Consider the following 18,198-nt stretch of genomic DNA (forward strand, 5'->3'; position numbering starts at 1 on the left):
GCAGAAGAGAGAGTTTTAATAATAACTGATAGCCGCTCCTCCCTTCAAGTACTTCTAGATCCAACAAATAGAAACACAATAGTACGTGTATTAAATAACCCAAACATTTTCCTAGGTTGGACCAAGGCCCATGTAGGTAATCTTGGAAACGAGAGAGCAGACTCTCTAGCCAAAGCTGCAATCAACTGTGACAATAAACTTGATAACCCTTTCCCACTAACGCTCCTGAAGCGACAACTTAAACAAGCAACCCTCCAGAAATGGCAGCAAATTTGGGACCAAGGAACAACAGCTAGGAAAGTGCACGAAATTGTCCCTTGAGTCACATACAACACACTAAACTGGAATAGGGAGGTGACTATCTTCATAACAGGACACGGCCCATTCCCTATATATCTACACGAACGGAAACGCCGCCGAACAGACAAATGTGCCTGCAGTATGGTGGGTACTCCTGTTCACTATGCAACAGAGTGCAAATTTACAAAACATCAACACATGTACAAATATTCCAAAAACAATAGAAAACAATGGTTCACTCAAATAATCAAAAACAAAAACACAGCAGCAAGGATTACAAGCCTTGTCAGATATATACACGCCAACGAAAAACAAGAAATCTGTCCACCAGATTTATAAAATAATGTTTTAAATATTACAAAAATAAGTGGGAGAAAAAACAGAAATGGATAAAAACAACAACAAAAATCATATCCACATGACTGCCACTACTAATACATAACCATTACATGTACAAGATATAGCATGTACTAACGGGACCCTAACAAGAATTTTTATGACATTCCCGTTACAATGATGTAAATGTGATAACCACAAGTGTCCTTCATGCCGCTATTCTAGCTAGGGTGCTAGGCGGGACGACACAAATGGTTTCATAATAACCATTACACATGTAGTTTATATCATATATATATATATATATATATTTTTTTTTTAAATATAAATATAACCAGCCAGATCGAGTCAACCAAAACACCAAGACCGAAGCTGATCCTTAGCTAAGGCTCTCTCCAGACAATCCCCCATTTAAATCAAGCCCACATTGCTCACCAAAATAGGTTTAGGACGAGACGACTCGACCTGGCAGTTATATATATGTATATAAATGTGTGTATTTCTCTTTCCTCCATTCAAGTTGTCCATGCATTTCATGTCCACAACACACGTGCGTACTCATATTGTCGGATTCATGTTGCTCACAGAATAAGGTGCTAAGCGAGATGCCACGGGTGCCCCCTAATTGTATATATTCCCCCACACAATACTTCTATTTTGTATATTTTCATTAAATCCACTGGAGCGAGTGAACTCAACCCAATAAAACTGATGCTGGCTTCTAGTCGCAAGTTATCAAACCCATTTGCTCACCAATAAGGTGTTAAGCGAGATGACTCGCTCCGATGGATATATATATTATTTCACAATAAGATTCTCATTTCTCTTTCTTTTTGTATCCTGTGTATATAATATGGCAAGTGTAAGATAACAGATGAGATGGCTGGGGGGGGGGGCTCAATTGCTTTTAAAACATACCTCCATCCTAATATGTGTACATTCATCTTAACTAAACCCCGAAACTTCTCCAACTCCTAATCCCATCTCGTCTGTAATCACCACAAAATTTGTTAATCGCGACAGTACCCAATTGTCCGGGGAAAATATGTTGTAAAAAAAGTTTGTATGTTTTTTTTTTTTTTGACACTAAATAAAGTGTTCCAGACTCTGCCACGAAGCTGGGCTGGAAGAGATCTCGGCAATGGGATAAGTCCAGTGGCAAAGTTCTGGCGTTCATTCATTCATTCAGTCAAACCTTGTTAGTGTGTCACCCGGTTAACACGTCACTCCGCTTACCGGATCACTTTTTTGAAAGTCCCAATTGTCCTCAGACAGGAATTGGCAAGCTATGGCTTACTCCGTTTAACGAGTCACTCCGCTTACTAAGTCATATTTTTGCTCTCTCAAGAGTGACTCATTAACGAGGTTTGGCTGTATTATGGAAATCAAAACATTTTTTTTTTGTCACAATTACACTTTATTTTAGCAGTGATGAACATGAAATTTTAGGTGCCAAAACTAATATTCTGGCTACCTGGTACCTAGAATTTGTGCAGCCCTGCTATCCACACACTGATGCTGTTAAATGCCAAAATGACATGGTTGCACAAAATAGATTATACCGCTGGCCAAGTACAGCATATTTTGTACATTTTAAAGTATTTTTTTTCTAATGTAAAAAAATTTACATTTTCCATTGCTTTCAGGAGTATCCATGCAAATTCCCCAGTCATTCTGACCACTGGTTATTATTGTATAGTGTATTGGAATCAGAATTTAAATTATAATCACCCTGTATATAGCTCATTATTTTTTTTTATAAATCAGTTACTACTGTACAGTAGAACCTTGTTTAACTAGGAGTAATGGTGAAAGAAAAAAAAAAATTTGAACTATTTGAATATTAAACCTGGTGGTGATATACAGTATGAGATGTGCTGTTCCTTATGGAAAGAAAATGAAAATGTCTGAGGCAATGCAACTACTAGTACACTGGTCTTTGTCCTTTGGGGGCAGCTGGTGTCTTTTTGGATTATAGATCACCCACCCTTAGCATGATAGTGAAGTCACTACTGTAGCTGCTTCTTTGTGAGGGGAAAGAAACAAAAGCCTGTGAGATAATACACCACCACATCTTTAGATATGCGATGCAATCCCCATTCACGAATTTGCTTAAGATAATCAGAATGAAACTTTTTATATGAAAATACAGGACGTCCATAATTAAAAGACCCTATTTTAAAGTAGCCTACAGGCAAAACCAGTCATCAGAAAAATGTGAAATTTTGTGGACGTCTTCACCAAGTGATGGAAATTTGTTTCAGGGAAAAAAATTAGTTGCACATGTCACCACCTGAGGGCATTTACTTTTAATACCTGTAGTAAACATGGTAAATTTAAGTGATGTCACGCAGTTCCCGTTATAAAACCTAGAAAAATTCGCAGAGATCTTGTTTCTCAATGTGTTTGCTGCTCACAATGATGATAAGTTTACAAGATTGTGCTTTCTTCGTCAAATTGTTTTAAAAAAACAGCTATTCCACAGTAACTGCTAAATGGAAATATCAGACTTGGAAAAGGATTCCAAAAGGTACAATGAATGTTAAAAACCTTCAGACACTACACACACATAACACACACTGCAATGTGTGGAGGAGCTCAGTCTTTCATGGAGATTGTGTCTGCGAGGCAGTGACATGCTTGTGTAACATTACCATTTAGGCCCCCGCTGAAATCGTCCTTATTCCAGTCATTTTTAATAGATTTTAGTTTGGTTTATCTTTTTGTTTCCTGGATCGATCTGCAGGATCGTGTGTCCGCCAATCGGTCGCCGTCTTATATTTGGTTGCGAGATTTTGTGTTATATTTTTTACTATATTTCCTTTTCTCTCATGAGGTTATGTAAATTAGATGCAAGCTCAATACCGCACCTTCGATCTTGTGATTGGTTCTGTCATGAAGCATTATGGGAATGCTCCTGTATAAAAACCAGATGGAGATCTGCACGAACTACCTAATTCCTCCATCTACTTCTTCCGACTAACTTCCTGTCTTCATCACTCAGGTGTCACGCCCTGTTGAGGTGTGAGACAGATCGTCTCTCAGTTAAAACAATGTGTTAAACTTAGGAAGGTGTGCTCCTGGCACTTCCCCCGTCTCATCGCTTGACTTCATGTGATAGTCCAACCTCGTCGTGATCCCGTCGCCTGTGGATTGGTTAGTGGCCAGACCGACTACTCCTGGATGTCCGCCTCCAGTTTCCTACGCATCGGCTGACCTGTAGCCTCAATGTATGATCGTCTGAACCTGGTGTCTGGGTATCTCCTGCTGTGATGTAGAGAAGGCCACTGATTGGCTGAGACATCTTGGACTGTCCTATGGACGATGTGAACTAATACACGAATACCTGGACATGGCGGTGAGAGCATTCCATTTTGTTATCTCATAGTAATGTCTGAGAGAAATTGTGATAATTGTTTGTTAAAGTTATACTAATAGTTAATAGAATAAATATTTATAGTTTAACAAAAGTCTTGTTGCATTCATTATTGTCATTCATTCGATGATCACTGGGGTAAAATTGATAAAGAACCGGGGAATGCAAGGTAAACGTTGCACATGCAGAGTCGGAACAATTTCGTTCTGTAACAGCAATGCATATTGCTTCCCGGTGATCGAACATGTCATCGGACCCGTAGAACGTAACTCTTCGTAGAAGTAGGAACCAAGAATAAATGATGCAGTAAATCCACACCATACCATCAGTTTTGGTGGATGCAACGGAACCTCTAAGATAGCGTGCAGATTTTCTGGTTCCGAAATTCGCAGTTGTGAGACTGCACCATCCAAGTGAAAATGCACTTCGTCTGTTCTGAGGATATTCCAAGGCCATTCTGAATCAACCTCAATGTGAGCTAGAAATTTCAGTGAGAACTAGAGACAAGCGTCATTAAAGCAACCGCTGCACAAGTGAAAGTTTGTACAAATAATATAGGAGGATATTCCACGTGATCTTATGAACAGTTGAACATGGCCTATACAACGCCTGTGATACACGCCTGACAGACCACAAGAACTTGAAGCTCTGCATCTTTTCCTAAGCCACCTCATTGAGAGTTTTGCCTGTTGTGGTCTTGTATTTGTCTTTGGAATAGCTAACAAACGATACCAATGCTGTCTATTTTCATTGTGAATTGCTCGAGATACAATAGAAAAAGTGATATCATTAAATTTCTGGGGTTTTGAGCACTGTTGTCTTCCTGGGGAGAAGATTAGTCATGTTCAAGACATCTATGGGAAGTCTTGTGGGTGGGAACAAATCAGATATAAGTGAATATTAGTGAGTCATCTACCTAGTGGTAAGAAGTTGGGTAACTGTAGTATTCTGATTTGCAACTAGATGGCACCAAAGTTCTATACCTCATCTTGATGTCCTGGAAGACTGACCATTTCAGAGTATTGTTATCCGCTCTGGAGGGGGATTCATATGGGGCAGTGAGTCCAGTACTGTCAAGGGGTAGTAGAGCATTTAGGAGTAGGATCCAGTATTTCAACTTGGCCTCAAGAACATTTGCTCCTCTCTTGGGGTCATGTTTTCTGAGCTTCTTGGTTTCACTGATAGGTGGCTTCATTGGGATGGAATTTACCTGAATAGCACATTGAGTTCATGTGACCCAGCCATTAAGGTCATACACCTTTATTTGATGATGGACGACTGATGCAGCAGGCGTGCCTAGCACTAAGGCCGAAAGTTGCTGCTTGCGCCTTATTCTTGTCCTTAAGAGTTTCAACTTGAAGCTCAACTTAAAGAGTATTAGTTATACTCAAAATAAAACTAAATTCCTATCACCTAGTGGTCCCCATCCAACTGCTGTGACAGGAGTTTTTCATTACTTGACATTTAACATTTTAAGCATTACAATGTTCCACAGCTAACATATTTACAATATTTACATAGTTAATACAATTTGTGGGCACAACACATAAAATAAACTGAACAGCCAAAAAAAACTGCTACAGGCATGCATATGGAAATAAAGAGATATGGAACCAATCAGAGTACGGCGCTGCGGTCGGCAACGCCTATATAACACAAGTGTCTGGCATAGTTGTTAGATCGGTTACTGCTGCTACAATGGCAGGTTATCGAGATTTAAGTGAGTTTGAACGTGGTGTTATAGTCGGTGCACGAGAGATGGGACCAAAATCCTTTACTTTCAATATTGGATAAAAATTCAATTTCCCACAAATGTCTGTGAGAATTTTGTAAAAAAGGATTTCCCCCACCAAGCGTCGGTACTGATTTGAGCCTCGCGGAAGGTAACCAGTTGATCAAATTTTCGGTGTCATTTTGAGTGTGTTGGCATACATGTTTTGATTTCTCTCTCTTTTGTCTATATATTTTTAGGTTTTTCTGCATTTACTTTTATTTTCTCTCTCTAGGAGAATATACTTACTTCACGTTATAATTTATTTTTCCTAGAGAGGAAAAATAAATTATAACATGAAGCACGCATATAAACTGAAGAGCCAAAAAAACTAGTACAGGTATGCGTATGCAAATAAAGAGATATGGAACCAATCAGAGTACAGCGCTGTGGTCGGCAACGCCTATATAACACAACAAGTGTCTGGCATAGTTGTTAGATCGGTTACTGCTGCTACAATGGCAGGTTATCGAGATTTAAGTGAGTTTGAAAGTGGTGTTATAGTCGGCGCACGAGAGATGGGACATAGCATCTCCGAGGTAGCGATGAAATTAGGATTTTCACGTACGACCATTTCACGAGTGTACCATGAATATCGGGAATCCGGTAAAAAATTAAATCTACGACATCGCTGCGACCGGAAAAAGATCATGCAAGAACGGGACCAACGACAACTGACGAGAATCATTAAACGTGGCAGACGTGCAACCCTTCCGCAAATTGCTGCAGATTTCAATGCTGGGCCATCAACAACTGTCAGCGTGCGAACCATTCAACGAAACATCATCGATATGGGCTTCCGGAGCCAAAGGCCCACTTGTGTACCCTTTGATGACTGCACGACACAAAGCTTTACGCCTCGCCTGGGCCCGACAACACCGACATTGGACTGTTGAGCACTGATTGGACATTGAGAGCCATTATGTGTTACTGTGATGTGGAATCTTGAAATTTTCGGTGAACTCACCCACATACAATGATGGTCACTCGTCGCAAATTTCCTTTACGCTTTTCATTCAACATAAAAAAAAAGAATAACTGGAAGAAAAAAAAATGCAATTCAATATCAATGTCTTTCTCGAGCTCTTCTCATGGGGTTCAAATGACTCGAGTCCCTCACAGATAAGGACGGGAGCAAAAAATGGAGACATCAGGACATTTATGAGTGGGAAAAATTTCAATTACTCGATGTTTCTATTTCAACTGGAAGTCCAGATGCTTGGGAAATTATAATTTCCTTACGTTGAATCTATGTAATTATTATGAATTACAAAAATGTGTCGTTATATAGTAGTTTTTCATTGCATATCGTCAACTCAAAAGCCTTAAACGTTGATGATTGACTAATTGACTGATTATTGACAGAGATACGGTATCAAGGCCGCTACTCGATGCTTAGTCAGCCGGAGCAAGCACGCATTTTGGCACCAGTTTTAATGTTGCAGGAGAGTAAAGAATAAAATTTACGCTTCCTCTGGTCCGGTGCCCGGGACACGAGACTCCCCAGTTAGAACCCCCAAGTCCCGTCCTCCCAGTTGCAACCCTGCCCAGAATCAGAATATAGTCTAAAAAAATACCCCTTCAAAGCACTAAACAAGCAATCAACAAGACGACAGCTAGCCGTGAAGCCCTTGACAAAGGTTGACGATGTCCCTGAGAGCAGCGAAGCATGGTTTGAGAATGTCCATTATTTCGGTTCTTTTAGACAACTTTTGAAAAGCTAGATTCGATTCTTATCTGCTTTGCTTTTATAAATATGGAAAAGAAAACAAAATTTTTTTCTTTCTTGAAAAAACGAAAAATTACGTTTTCGTCTTTCAAATCTTCAGATCAATATAAGAATACTCACGATTTAAGCAAAGGTGATGTAATGCGAATTACAATTATTTAAGTAATTTATAATATGATTTTGAATCATGTAATGTTGGGATATAATTATTCTCTGATTATTATATAACAAACAAAATGCAATTAAAACCATTGAATTTTTGTGATATTTCCTTTAAGGTCTATGTGGCGGGGTATCATTTTTAGCGAAGTTCCAGTTGTACGATTTTCTTACCCATATACAACATTTTGAAGTGGCCTCTTGAACGTCGTATAAACAAGGTTCCATTTGTGGTAAAGGATCTGTGGGATGGGAAAAATAACAATAACCTCATTCAAGTTAGAAAGTGGAGCTTTTCCTTTTTTTCTGTCTTATAATTGCTATTTATAATTTGCTATTCAGAAAAGCGATAAGAATCCGACATCATGAAGCTTAATTGGCCATCCGAAAGAAGAGAAACAGAAGATAGCCACAGATAGCCGCCTGGCAGTCGAGTGGTTAGGGAACTAGCTTCTCACTGTGCAGGTCTGGGTTCGAATCCTGGTTCGGGCATGGATGTCTACTAACACTAACAAATTTCCTGCACGAATCATGATGATCCCTTGGGAATGCGTGAAGATCACGTTATTATTTAAAAAAAAAAAGTTCCGCATCTTTGGAGGAAGACTCTCATAACATCCGCATGGAGATCTTGAGTTTCGGGAATACCAATTCCGAGGAAGTTTTGTATAAAAAATTGCTTCAGGTGAAATTGTAACAAGAAAAAATTAAGGTTCCGTCATTTTTGATTCCGTGGAACCCCAAAAAAGGTCTCACGGAACCCTAGGGTTCCAAGGAACACCAGTTGGAAAACCCTGGTCTAGGGCGTTCATCCGAAAAGTGAAAGGACGTGGGTTCGTTTCCCCGCAAGGGCATTAGAATTTTCCCTCATTCCAAAATATATCTTCGCATTACCCAGCTGTTAAAAACCTTCGTATGGACAGCGAAAGTGACATCATCCTCGGACAATCTTTTTCTATGGTCATGTTGCCGTCTCTGCTGCACCCCTTGTAACGTCTAGTGATCGTTACCCCCCGGTTCTTTAATATTTTCCCCCCAGTAAACATTGAGTGGATGACAACAATGGAATAGACAAAGTTTAGATAGAACTATAACATTTATTCAATTATATTGTTAAACCATTAATCAGCGTAATCACAATTATCACAGGCCTTTTATATATTAAACTATTAATTAACGTTTTATCACAATTATCACAGTTAGGCTTTTCTCTCATTGTCACAATGAAACAGAAATATGAATCGATCTCACCGCCGTGTCCAGGTTTTCACGTGTTATCACATCGTCCGGTAGATACTCCTAGGTGTCTGCCACACAGCCAAAGACTCGTCGGCACCAGCTTTAGACGATTTTGGTGTAAACACACACGTTGAGATGAAAGCTCAGCCACTGCACATGGAACTGGAGATGAAAGTCCACGGGTGGCCGGTCTGGCCACTAACCGATCACTGGATCACGACGACGTTGAAACCTTACGTGCGATGAGACGGGATAAGTGCCAAGGCACACTTCTACTATTGTAACTTCATTGTATTTATAAGACGATCTAGCTCACACCATGACAGGGAGTGATGCCTTACTGATTAAATCGTTAAGTCGGTTGTAAGTCGTAGGCAAGGAAGTTGAGGCAAGGAAGTCGTAAGCAAGGAAGTCGAGACTCAGCACATCTCTAGCTGGCTTTTATATAGCAGCATTCCCACAATGCCTCACTGAAGAACCAATCACAACATTGAAGGTGCGGTATTGGCTTGTATCTGATTTACATAATTTCATGAGAAAAGGAAATATTGTAAACATTATAATATTGAATCTGGCAACCAAACATAACAAATTGGCGGCCGATCGGCGGACACACGATCCTACCGGTCGATCCTGGAGACAAAAGGTAAAACAATGACTGGAATAAAGACGGTTTCCACGGTGGCCCAATTGGTAACGTTACACCCTGTGTCAGGAAAGTTTCTGACAGACGAACACAGGGTATTGAACTCGCGAAACCTCTAAACATCCTTTGTTACTTTAGGCAAGTATCTTATCGACCTGGGCTACCGCACTCTGAAACATATGGACGTCAAATATATCTAAAATATTAAAACTCAAAATAACAGCAATTTTCAAGAAAAAAAAACGTATAATTATGATAAAATATAATCTCTGTTACCATAAAAAATTATGGCTGTATTATGTACGTAAGTATGGATAACTTCTCGATTAATCCCAAAATGAGAAAAAAAAAGATCACATGTTTTTTTAAACATGTCAATTGTGGAACATTCAATCGTAAAATTCACAACACCCTGAGGTAAGTCATTCAATTTATTCGCAACCCCGTTAGGGAAAAAGTCCCTGCGAAGATGTTCTTATAAAGTTTTCCTTTGTGAAGTTATCCCTTACCAATCGGTACCGGTGTCCTCTTGTCGAAGCAGTCGACTGACGGTGTAGTTCTCTCTGCTCATAGTGCATCCTACCCATCCCTTAAAAATTTGTGAACACTTCAATCATATCTCTCTCCCAACCACTGCTCACATAGCTCAAACCCCGTGTGAAAACAAGAAGGCATGTAGCTTTTCTCTGCACCCCTCCCCCCACTTCATCCAAGTCTCTCCTAAACTGCACAGCATATTCTAGGACAGGGCGATAATTCCCCAAAAAATCGGAAGAATGAGTTTAGAGGAGCACCAAGAGACTTTTTTTTTCAGAATGAAACCGACTATTCTATTTGCTTTTATTTACTTTCGCGTTCAGAAAACCTCAGTCGTTCGTCGATGAGAATACTCAATTCGGCGATCTTAATTGCATCGGAAAGCAACGTCATGAGTGAATACGAACTCATCACCGCTGAAAGTCATGCTCTATTCATAAGTTCATGCTGCAATCATACCCAACTTCATCTGGAGTCTCTCCATATTGCTTGGATTCCCGACTACTCCCATGAAGAATGAATCTTCTAAATGATATTGCTTGAGAGAAATCATGGTACGTTTATGGAACATTGGCGTTGAACGGTTAAAGCAATTTAAGGCGACTACAATGTGAGAGGTGTGTTGGAACTTAAAATTATGGGCTGAGAAATTTCATCACAACCAACCGTATACTCCTGACCTTACTTTTGTACTTTTCTACTTCAGAATATCACCTCTTCAGTTCTCCGCGAATGCCACTTATACAAATACAAATACAACACCACAACAGGCAAAATGCCCAACGAGGTGGCTGAGAACGTTGTCCATAACAAATATGGATGACATATACTTCAAAATTACAACAATCCTAATAAAAAAGACAATTGCAAAAACTGGAAACAGTATACGTATATACCAGATAAAATATTATACCATGCCCATAAAGAATATTTATGGTTGTCTTCTCTGTCGAGGATGTTTATAAGAATTCTCTTGTGTAATCTCGAGCTGGAACTCGACACTTTACCTGAAAGATGGTGCAAATGTGCACGTAGCAAAATCCTTTACTTTCAATATTGGATAAAAATTCAATTTCCCACAAATGTCTGTGAGAATTTTGTAAAAAAGGATTTCCCCCACCAAGCGTCGGTACTGATTTGAGCCTCGCGGAAGGTAACCAGTTGATCAAATTTTCGGTGTCATTTTGAGTGTGTTGGCATACATGTTTTGATTTCTCTCTCTTTTGTCTATATATTTTTAGGTTTTTCTGCATTTACTTTTATTTTCTCTCTCTAGGAGAATATACTTACTTCACGTTATAATTTATTTTTCCTAGAGAGGAAAAATAAATTATAACATGAAGCACGCATATAAACTGAAGAGCCAAAAAAACTAGCACAGGTATGCGTATGCAAATAAAGAGATATGGAACCAATCAGAGTACAGCGCTGCTGTCGGCAACGCCTATATAACACAACAAGTGTCTGGCATAGTTGTTAGATCGGTTACTGCTGCTACAATGGCAGGTTATAGAGATTTAAGTGAGTTTGAACGTGGTGTTATAGTCGGCGCACGAGAGATGGGACATAGCATCTTCGAGGTAGCGATGAAATTTGGATTTTCACGTACGACCATTTCACGAGTGTACCATGAATATCGGGAATCCGGTAAAAAATTAAATCTACGACATCGCTGCGGCCGGAAAAAGATCATGCAAGAACGGGACCAACGACAACTGACGAGAATCATTAAACGTGGCAGACGTGCAACCCTTCCGCAAATTGCTGCAGATTTCAATGCTGGGCCATCAACAAGTGTCAGCGTGCGAACCATTCAACGAAACATCATCGATATGGGCTTTCGGAGCCACTCGCGTGCCCTTGATGACTGCACGACACAAAGCTTTACGCCTCGCCTGGGCCCGACAACACCGACACTGGACTGTTGAGGACTGGAAACACGTTGCCTGGTGTGACGAGTCTCGGTTCCAATTGCTTCGAGCTGATGGACGTGTACGGGTATGGAGACAACCTCATGAATCCATGGATCCTACATGTCAACAGGGGACTGTTCAAGCTGGTGGAGGCTCTGTGATGGTATGGGGCGTGTGCAGTTGGCGTGATATGGGACCCCTGATACGACTCTGACAGGTGACAGGTACGTAAGCATCCTGTCTGATCACCTGCACCCATTCATGTCCATTGTGCATTCCGACAGACTTGGACAATTTCAGCAGGACAATGCGACACCCCACACGTCCAGATTTGCTACAAAGTGGCTCCAGGAACGCTCTTCTGACTTTAGACACTTCCGCTGGTGGCCACCTAAATCCCCAGACATGAACATTATTGAACATGTCTGGGATGCCTTGCAATGTGCTGTTCAGAAGAGATCTCCACCCCCTCTTACTCCTACGGATTTATGGACAGCCCTGCAGGATTCATGGTGTCAATTACCTCCAGCACTACTTCAGACATTAGTCGAGTCCATGCCACGTCGTGTTGCGGCACTTCTGCGGGCTCGCCGGGGCCCTACACGATATTAGGCAGGTGTACAAGTTTTTTTTGTCTCTTCAGTGTACTTCACAATTTTTAACAACACAAATTCATATGAACTTAATTTTTCTTTATACTATCAATACTGATAGTTTCTACTCTTTTTAAGTTTTACAATTTCTCTCTGAAGTACCTGACATTCTCCATTGACACAAATGGTTTACATCCAAATTTGTATTACAGACTTGGTTCGATTCAGTGGAGTTCCCACATTTCGGTTCTTGATCATATTCAAGAATAGGTGATAACCATTCAAGAACCATGCCTATTCACGTGGATAGGCATGGGGGATCTCAAAGGTTTATGATAGGCTTAGGTCATGTTTTTTAGAGAAAGATTTTTTAGACACTATGATAGCTGTGGAGTGCCTAGATCTTATAGCCATTACAGAATCTTGAGCAAACAATGGGGATGGATTTCTTTCTTACATACCTCAGGATATAAGATATTTTGTAAAAAACGGATCTGGTAGGAAAGAGGGTCGAGTCTTGATTTATGTGAAATCATGTTTGAAGGCTAGAGAGTGTAACATAGAGAAGTGATACTGAAACTACATGGGTTGAGCTTGAAAACAAAAAACATCATAAGCTTATTGTAGGAGTAACCCACCGAATCAGGATCCAAACTACATCTCCAAACTTCATGAAGAAATTTCTTGCATGTGTAAGAATAAGAGGGCAGTAATATTAGGGGATTTTAATTATCCGGGTATTGATTGGCCAATGAATACCCATATTGATCTCTAGCCAATAGGCCTATCGGCTAGAGATCAATATGAGAAAGATTTTCTTAAGTTGGGGGTGCTCAATAATTTCTTGTATCAGCAGGTAACAGAAGCTACAGGGGTACTTCTATTTTGGATTTGTTGGAGACAACTTTTCTTCCAGTGAACGTCAGATTATCAACTTTTTCGTTGCGTTTTTGCATATAAAACAAACAATAAAAGAATGGGTCCTTGTTTTCAAAGAACCAACTTCAAACTTTTGAGGGGACAGTTAAAGTTAATTTTCAAAGGCTGGTTGGTGTGTATCAGTGGGAAAAATTCAGAACAAAACTCTATGTTTTGCATGATGTCATACCCTTTGTTCGTGAAAAGCGGGTTTGTTCATCGCATCCCAGGCCCGTCATTTAGGGGGGGCAGGGAGGGCCGTTGCTTCCCCCGGCTTTCGAAAATACACTAAAAATGGTATATATATATATATATTTGTGTATATATATATACATAGAGTACATGTGCTTTGCCGCCCCCCCCCCCCTGGAAAAAGTTTGATAGGTTAATGTTGCCTAGACAGCATGTGTAATCTTTATCTTCAAAAAAAAAAACATTCAGAGAGTATAAAAGTGGACGAGTCGACCTGTCATTGTTTACTGATAAAAGAAGGTTGAAGAAAGCGATAAAGGATAGCAAAAAGGAAGTTGAATCTAGGTTGGCAGATAACATTGGCTCTGACCCAAAATCATTTCTCAGGTATGCCAATAATGAATATAAGGGCTTGACTTGCTCTCGATAGGAAGGTCTAGGGTAAAGAGCAATGTAGGCATGTGTAGTGCCTTCAGTGACTTTTTGGGTCAGTTCTTTAATAGTGAAGAAGGCAATATTTTCAAGGTACCATGACAAAGGCCCCAGCGAAATTCACGTGGAAGATGTGGAAGTCCAAAGACTTCTGAAAAATGTATGTGCAAGCAAAGCACCAGGACCAGATGATATTTATCCTAGGCTCCTTACGGAATGTGATAGTGAACTATTCTGGCCAGATTTACACAAGTAGTGTTGCTGAGGATATCGTTTCAGGCGATTGGAAACTTGCTAATGTTATGATATTTAAAGAAGGTAGTAGAGAAACCATGTTGAATTATCGTCCAGTGAGTTTGATGAGCTTCCTCTCGAAAAATTTTGGAAATTATCATAAAAATGCATGGGTTCAGAAAGGGGGAAATCATGTGTAACCAACCTTCTTTGCTTCTATGTTGACATGACTAAGGGTTTGGGAGAAGGCAAAAACATAGACACCATTTATGTTGATTTCTAAAAGGCATTTAATCGAGTCCAATGTGGCAAACTCTTGAAGCGTTTGCACAAGATTAGGGGCAACCTGCTGAATTGGATACAATCGCGGTTACGAGTTAGGTCACAGCAGGATATAGTGAAAGGGGAATTTTCTGATTGGTCAGGTGTTAGTGGTCAGAATTCCTTTGTCCCATTCTTTTTTTTCACTTTTTATCTATAAGGTTGATCAGGGTATCGATGGCATTGTGAGCAACTTGGCAGATAACCTGAAGCTTTGGGGGTAGTTGGAAATCAAAGCAAAAGGCTCGAGACGAACTTGAATACTATTGCAGGATAGGCTGGCAGGATATTCAGAGATAAATAGATCTATATCGTGGATCTATCTTAAGAGACATAAATTTATATTGTGAAACTAAAAACACAATAATTTCAGTTTGAACAACATATGTTTCACTTACGAGTTGAATGGTAGCACTATCCTGAATGCAACTAGGGTCACGATTTGGAAATTCTCATTGACTAGCGGCTTAGTTTTTCTGAATATTGTTCAACGGTGGTCAAATAAAATAAAATAAAGGTCTTCCAGTGTTCTCCTAAAGTGATTATTTTCCGGGGCTTAGTTCGTCATGGATTGGAGTATGCCATTAGGTTTTGGAGACCATACCTACTGAGGGACATAGACTTGATCGGGGAGGGGGGGGGGGGAGAAGAGCCAAGCGTGTTTTTGATGGCACACAGGGCTTAAGCTATGAAGAGAGAAACTTGATTTTTTGAAAATGTTTACATTGGAAGAGCGCAGGTGTCAGGAGGATATGATTGAAGTGTTTAAAATTTTCAATGGAATGTATAGGATGGACCATGAGTTATTAATATAATGTCAATCAACTGCTTCAACAAGGGGACCCCAGTAGTATTGATTGGTAAGGAGCAGTTCTAGGTTGCGGTGTTGCAAGGAGTTTTGCTCCAATAGGGTTGCGAATAAATGGAATAGCTTACCTCCGGGGGTAATGGATTCTAACACGATCAACATGTTTAACCCCTTTGCTCACAAAGTATTGGCAACAAATTTGGATGATCTCTGCTTGATGAATCTGTGATTAATATGGTAATCTTGTCCTAACCTAATCGCACGTTAGAAAAAGAAAAAAACAAATAAAAGGAAAAAGTATAACAGATAAGCAGATAAAAGAGAAGGTACGAAGTATTTCTTTTTTCACTGTTACCCTACCTGTTCTCTTTTATATGTATATGTTAGACATCATGTATGGGAAAAAAAAAATCATTAATGTAGGAGTATAGAAATAAACGGAGGTAAAAGAGCAACTTTGTTTCATAGGGTTACGAGAATGAGGAGGAAGAAAGATAAAGTGGTTAAAAAGAAATACAATAAACATATTAGGATAAATCGAGAAGCTGTCCATACTTAGATAAGACAACCATAACTTTTATGGGCAGTATATTTATATTTTATCATAATTATTGGTTTTTGTATTGCTCTTATTGGGTTACTGTATTTTTTATATAGTTTAGATGTATATTTGGCATCCATTATTTATTGGCATCTTTCTTCAGCCCCTCTCATTGGGCGATTTGTCTGTTTTGCCTTTGTATTTGTATACAAGTCCATCTGAAAATTTCATACATACATGCACAGTCCCAAAAAATTCAAGTTTCCCTTTGCAAGAATGTCAAATTGCAGTACATAAAATTGCAAGGTACCACTGTATCAAGGATATGACTTTCAACCAACGTGTCATGGCACTTTTGTGTATTACTAAAGTGTTTTAAGTGAGGATGGAGCAAGATACACAGGCGAATTTAAAAAAAATTTCCAAAAGTGTTTTTAATGATGCAGCACGCGTAAGAGCTAAAGGAATATTTCAGTTAGACAGCTCAAGTTCTTTGCATCATGACATTCATGACTCTGAAACAGGATAGTGCAAAATTAATGAACTTTTTAATTTTTGACTGCCTGATCATAATAAACATGAAGTAATAATTATGCAGAATTCATCAGAAACAATGAAAAAAGTAAAAATGCAAAAGATATAATATTACTGCTAATACTGGTGAACTTGAGGAATATTTCTCTCATTTTACATTTAAAAGAAATTTGGATTTAACCCTCTGACTGCTCAATTTGTGGACCGAAATTGCTTCAAAAATTGTGTATTTTTTTTTTTGCATATTTTATATCTATATATATTGGAGAATTCAAAAATGCATTTTTTCTTTCTAGAAAAGATTTTTTATATAGATTTTTATCATGAGAATCTAAGTTGCCAGAAAAACCAATTTCAGATGTAATCATCAAAAAAAATTTTTTTTAAAGAAATTTCAATTGAATTACAGTTAATTTCTATCTATTGCATAATATAAAAAAGTAAAATGTATAAAATTTAAAAAAATATAAAGCACTGAGAAAAAAATATCTTAGAAATGTAGTTTAGTATGACAGAGTTCGAAACAGGGTTCAAGGCAAAGTCCAACTTCACAGTCTTTGCACCAGATTCGTGTTTCTTTGTGAATTTTTTTTCCATTTGCATCCTTTCTTGAACAGCAAACAGCACACTGTCTTCGAGGCTCTCTTTTTATGGGGTTAGGTGGTATGTGGCTTGCAAAATGACGAGCTGTCAATCTCAAAGGGTTCAGAGTAGAACTCGGTCTTCCAGGGCAACCGCTTTTATCACTATCAGAATATTGTTCAGTGTATCTATTGGTTTCTCGGACTATCATTCGTAATATTTGATCATCAAAAAAAAGTTCAAAATAATTCAACATACTTGCATTGTCAGCTATATTCACAGTAATTCCCGGATTTCCACGAAAAGGAACTGAAGGAGGAGGAGGAGGAATATTCTTCATATCAATTTTGCACCACTGCCTAACGCTTTGCAAGTTTATTGAATCATGATCAGATTCATCGCTATATGAGGAGCAGTCCGAAAAATCTATATCACTATTACTATCAAAACTAAAATCGCTTTCAGAATCTGATAAGTCATCAGGAATATACAATCTGTCAATCGCTGAACGTTTTCTAGCAGCCATTTCTGATAAAAAAGCGGCAAAAAGTGAAGTTTGAGCGGTAATACCACGTGCCTTCAAATGCCGCAATTTAGTGGCAAACTAACGACATCTGTTGGCCAAAACGTAAATTAAACGTCTAATACTGTATATTATTTATTTCAGTGGTTAAACGGGGGAAAAAACGGGATGCGCTTCTCAATAAAGGAAGAAAAACACATGCCCGCGGAAATCGCGGGATGAGCAAATTTTGCTACATTTGAGTTGCCCGTGAAAATCGCGGGATGAGCAGCCAGAGGGTTAATGGACATACCATAGCCTCTATTAGCCGGTTAAATCAAAGGCCTACTGTATTAGGAAATATAGTAAAGCATCTAATGACCCATTACAAAAAAGAACTTTACCAACACTTACAGGCCTCTCATTAAGAAACTCGTAAGAAAACATTTGGCTTCTGTGGATGACACGGATGTCTGGTCCGGGAAAAACCACACACCAGCTCTGTATTTCATTGTTATAGTACACAGGTAACCTA

At 39.1% G+C, this 18,198-nt stretch overlaps 1 protein-coding gene across 1 annotated transcript in view; it reads right to left on the reverse strand.

Moving 5' to 3' along the window:
- LOC149074475 (saccharopine dehydrogenase-like oxidoreductase) overlaps positions 1-18,198 on the reverse strand; it is an 82,973-nt gene that overhangs the window by 43,228 nt on the left and 21,547 nt on the right. Inside the window, exon 7 of the mRNA XM_089246962.1 lies at positions 18,078-18,195. Within this exon, the coding sequence (XP_089103088.1) occupies positions 18,078-18,195 (118 nt within the window). The remainder of the gene's footprint in view (positions 1-18,077; positions 18,196-18,198) is intronic.

This window comes from Pholcus phalangioides, unplaced genomic scaffold, assembly GCF_987345545.1.
Source record: "Pholcus phalangioides strain wild (caught in Gottingen) unplaced genomic scaffold, Ppha-v1.0 ptg000017l_1, whole genome shotgun sequence".
Lineage (NCBI taxonomy): Eukaryota > Metazoa > Arthropoda > Arachnida > Araneae > Pholcidae > Pholcus > Pholcus phalangioides.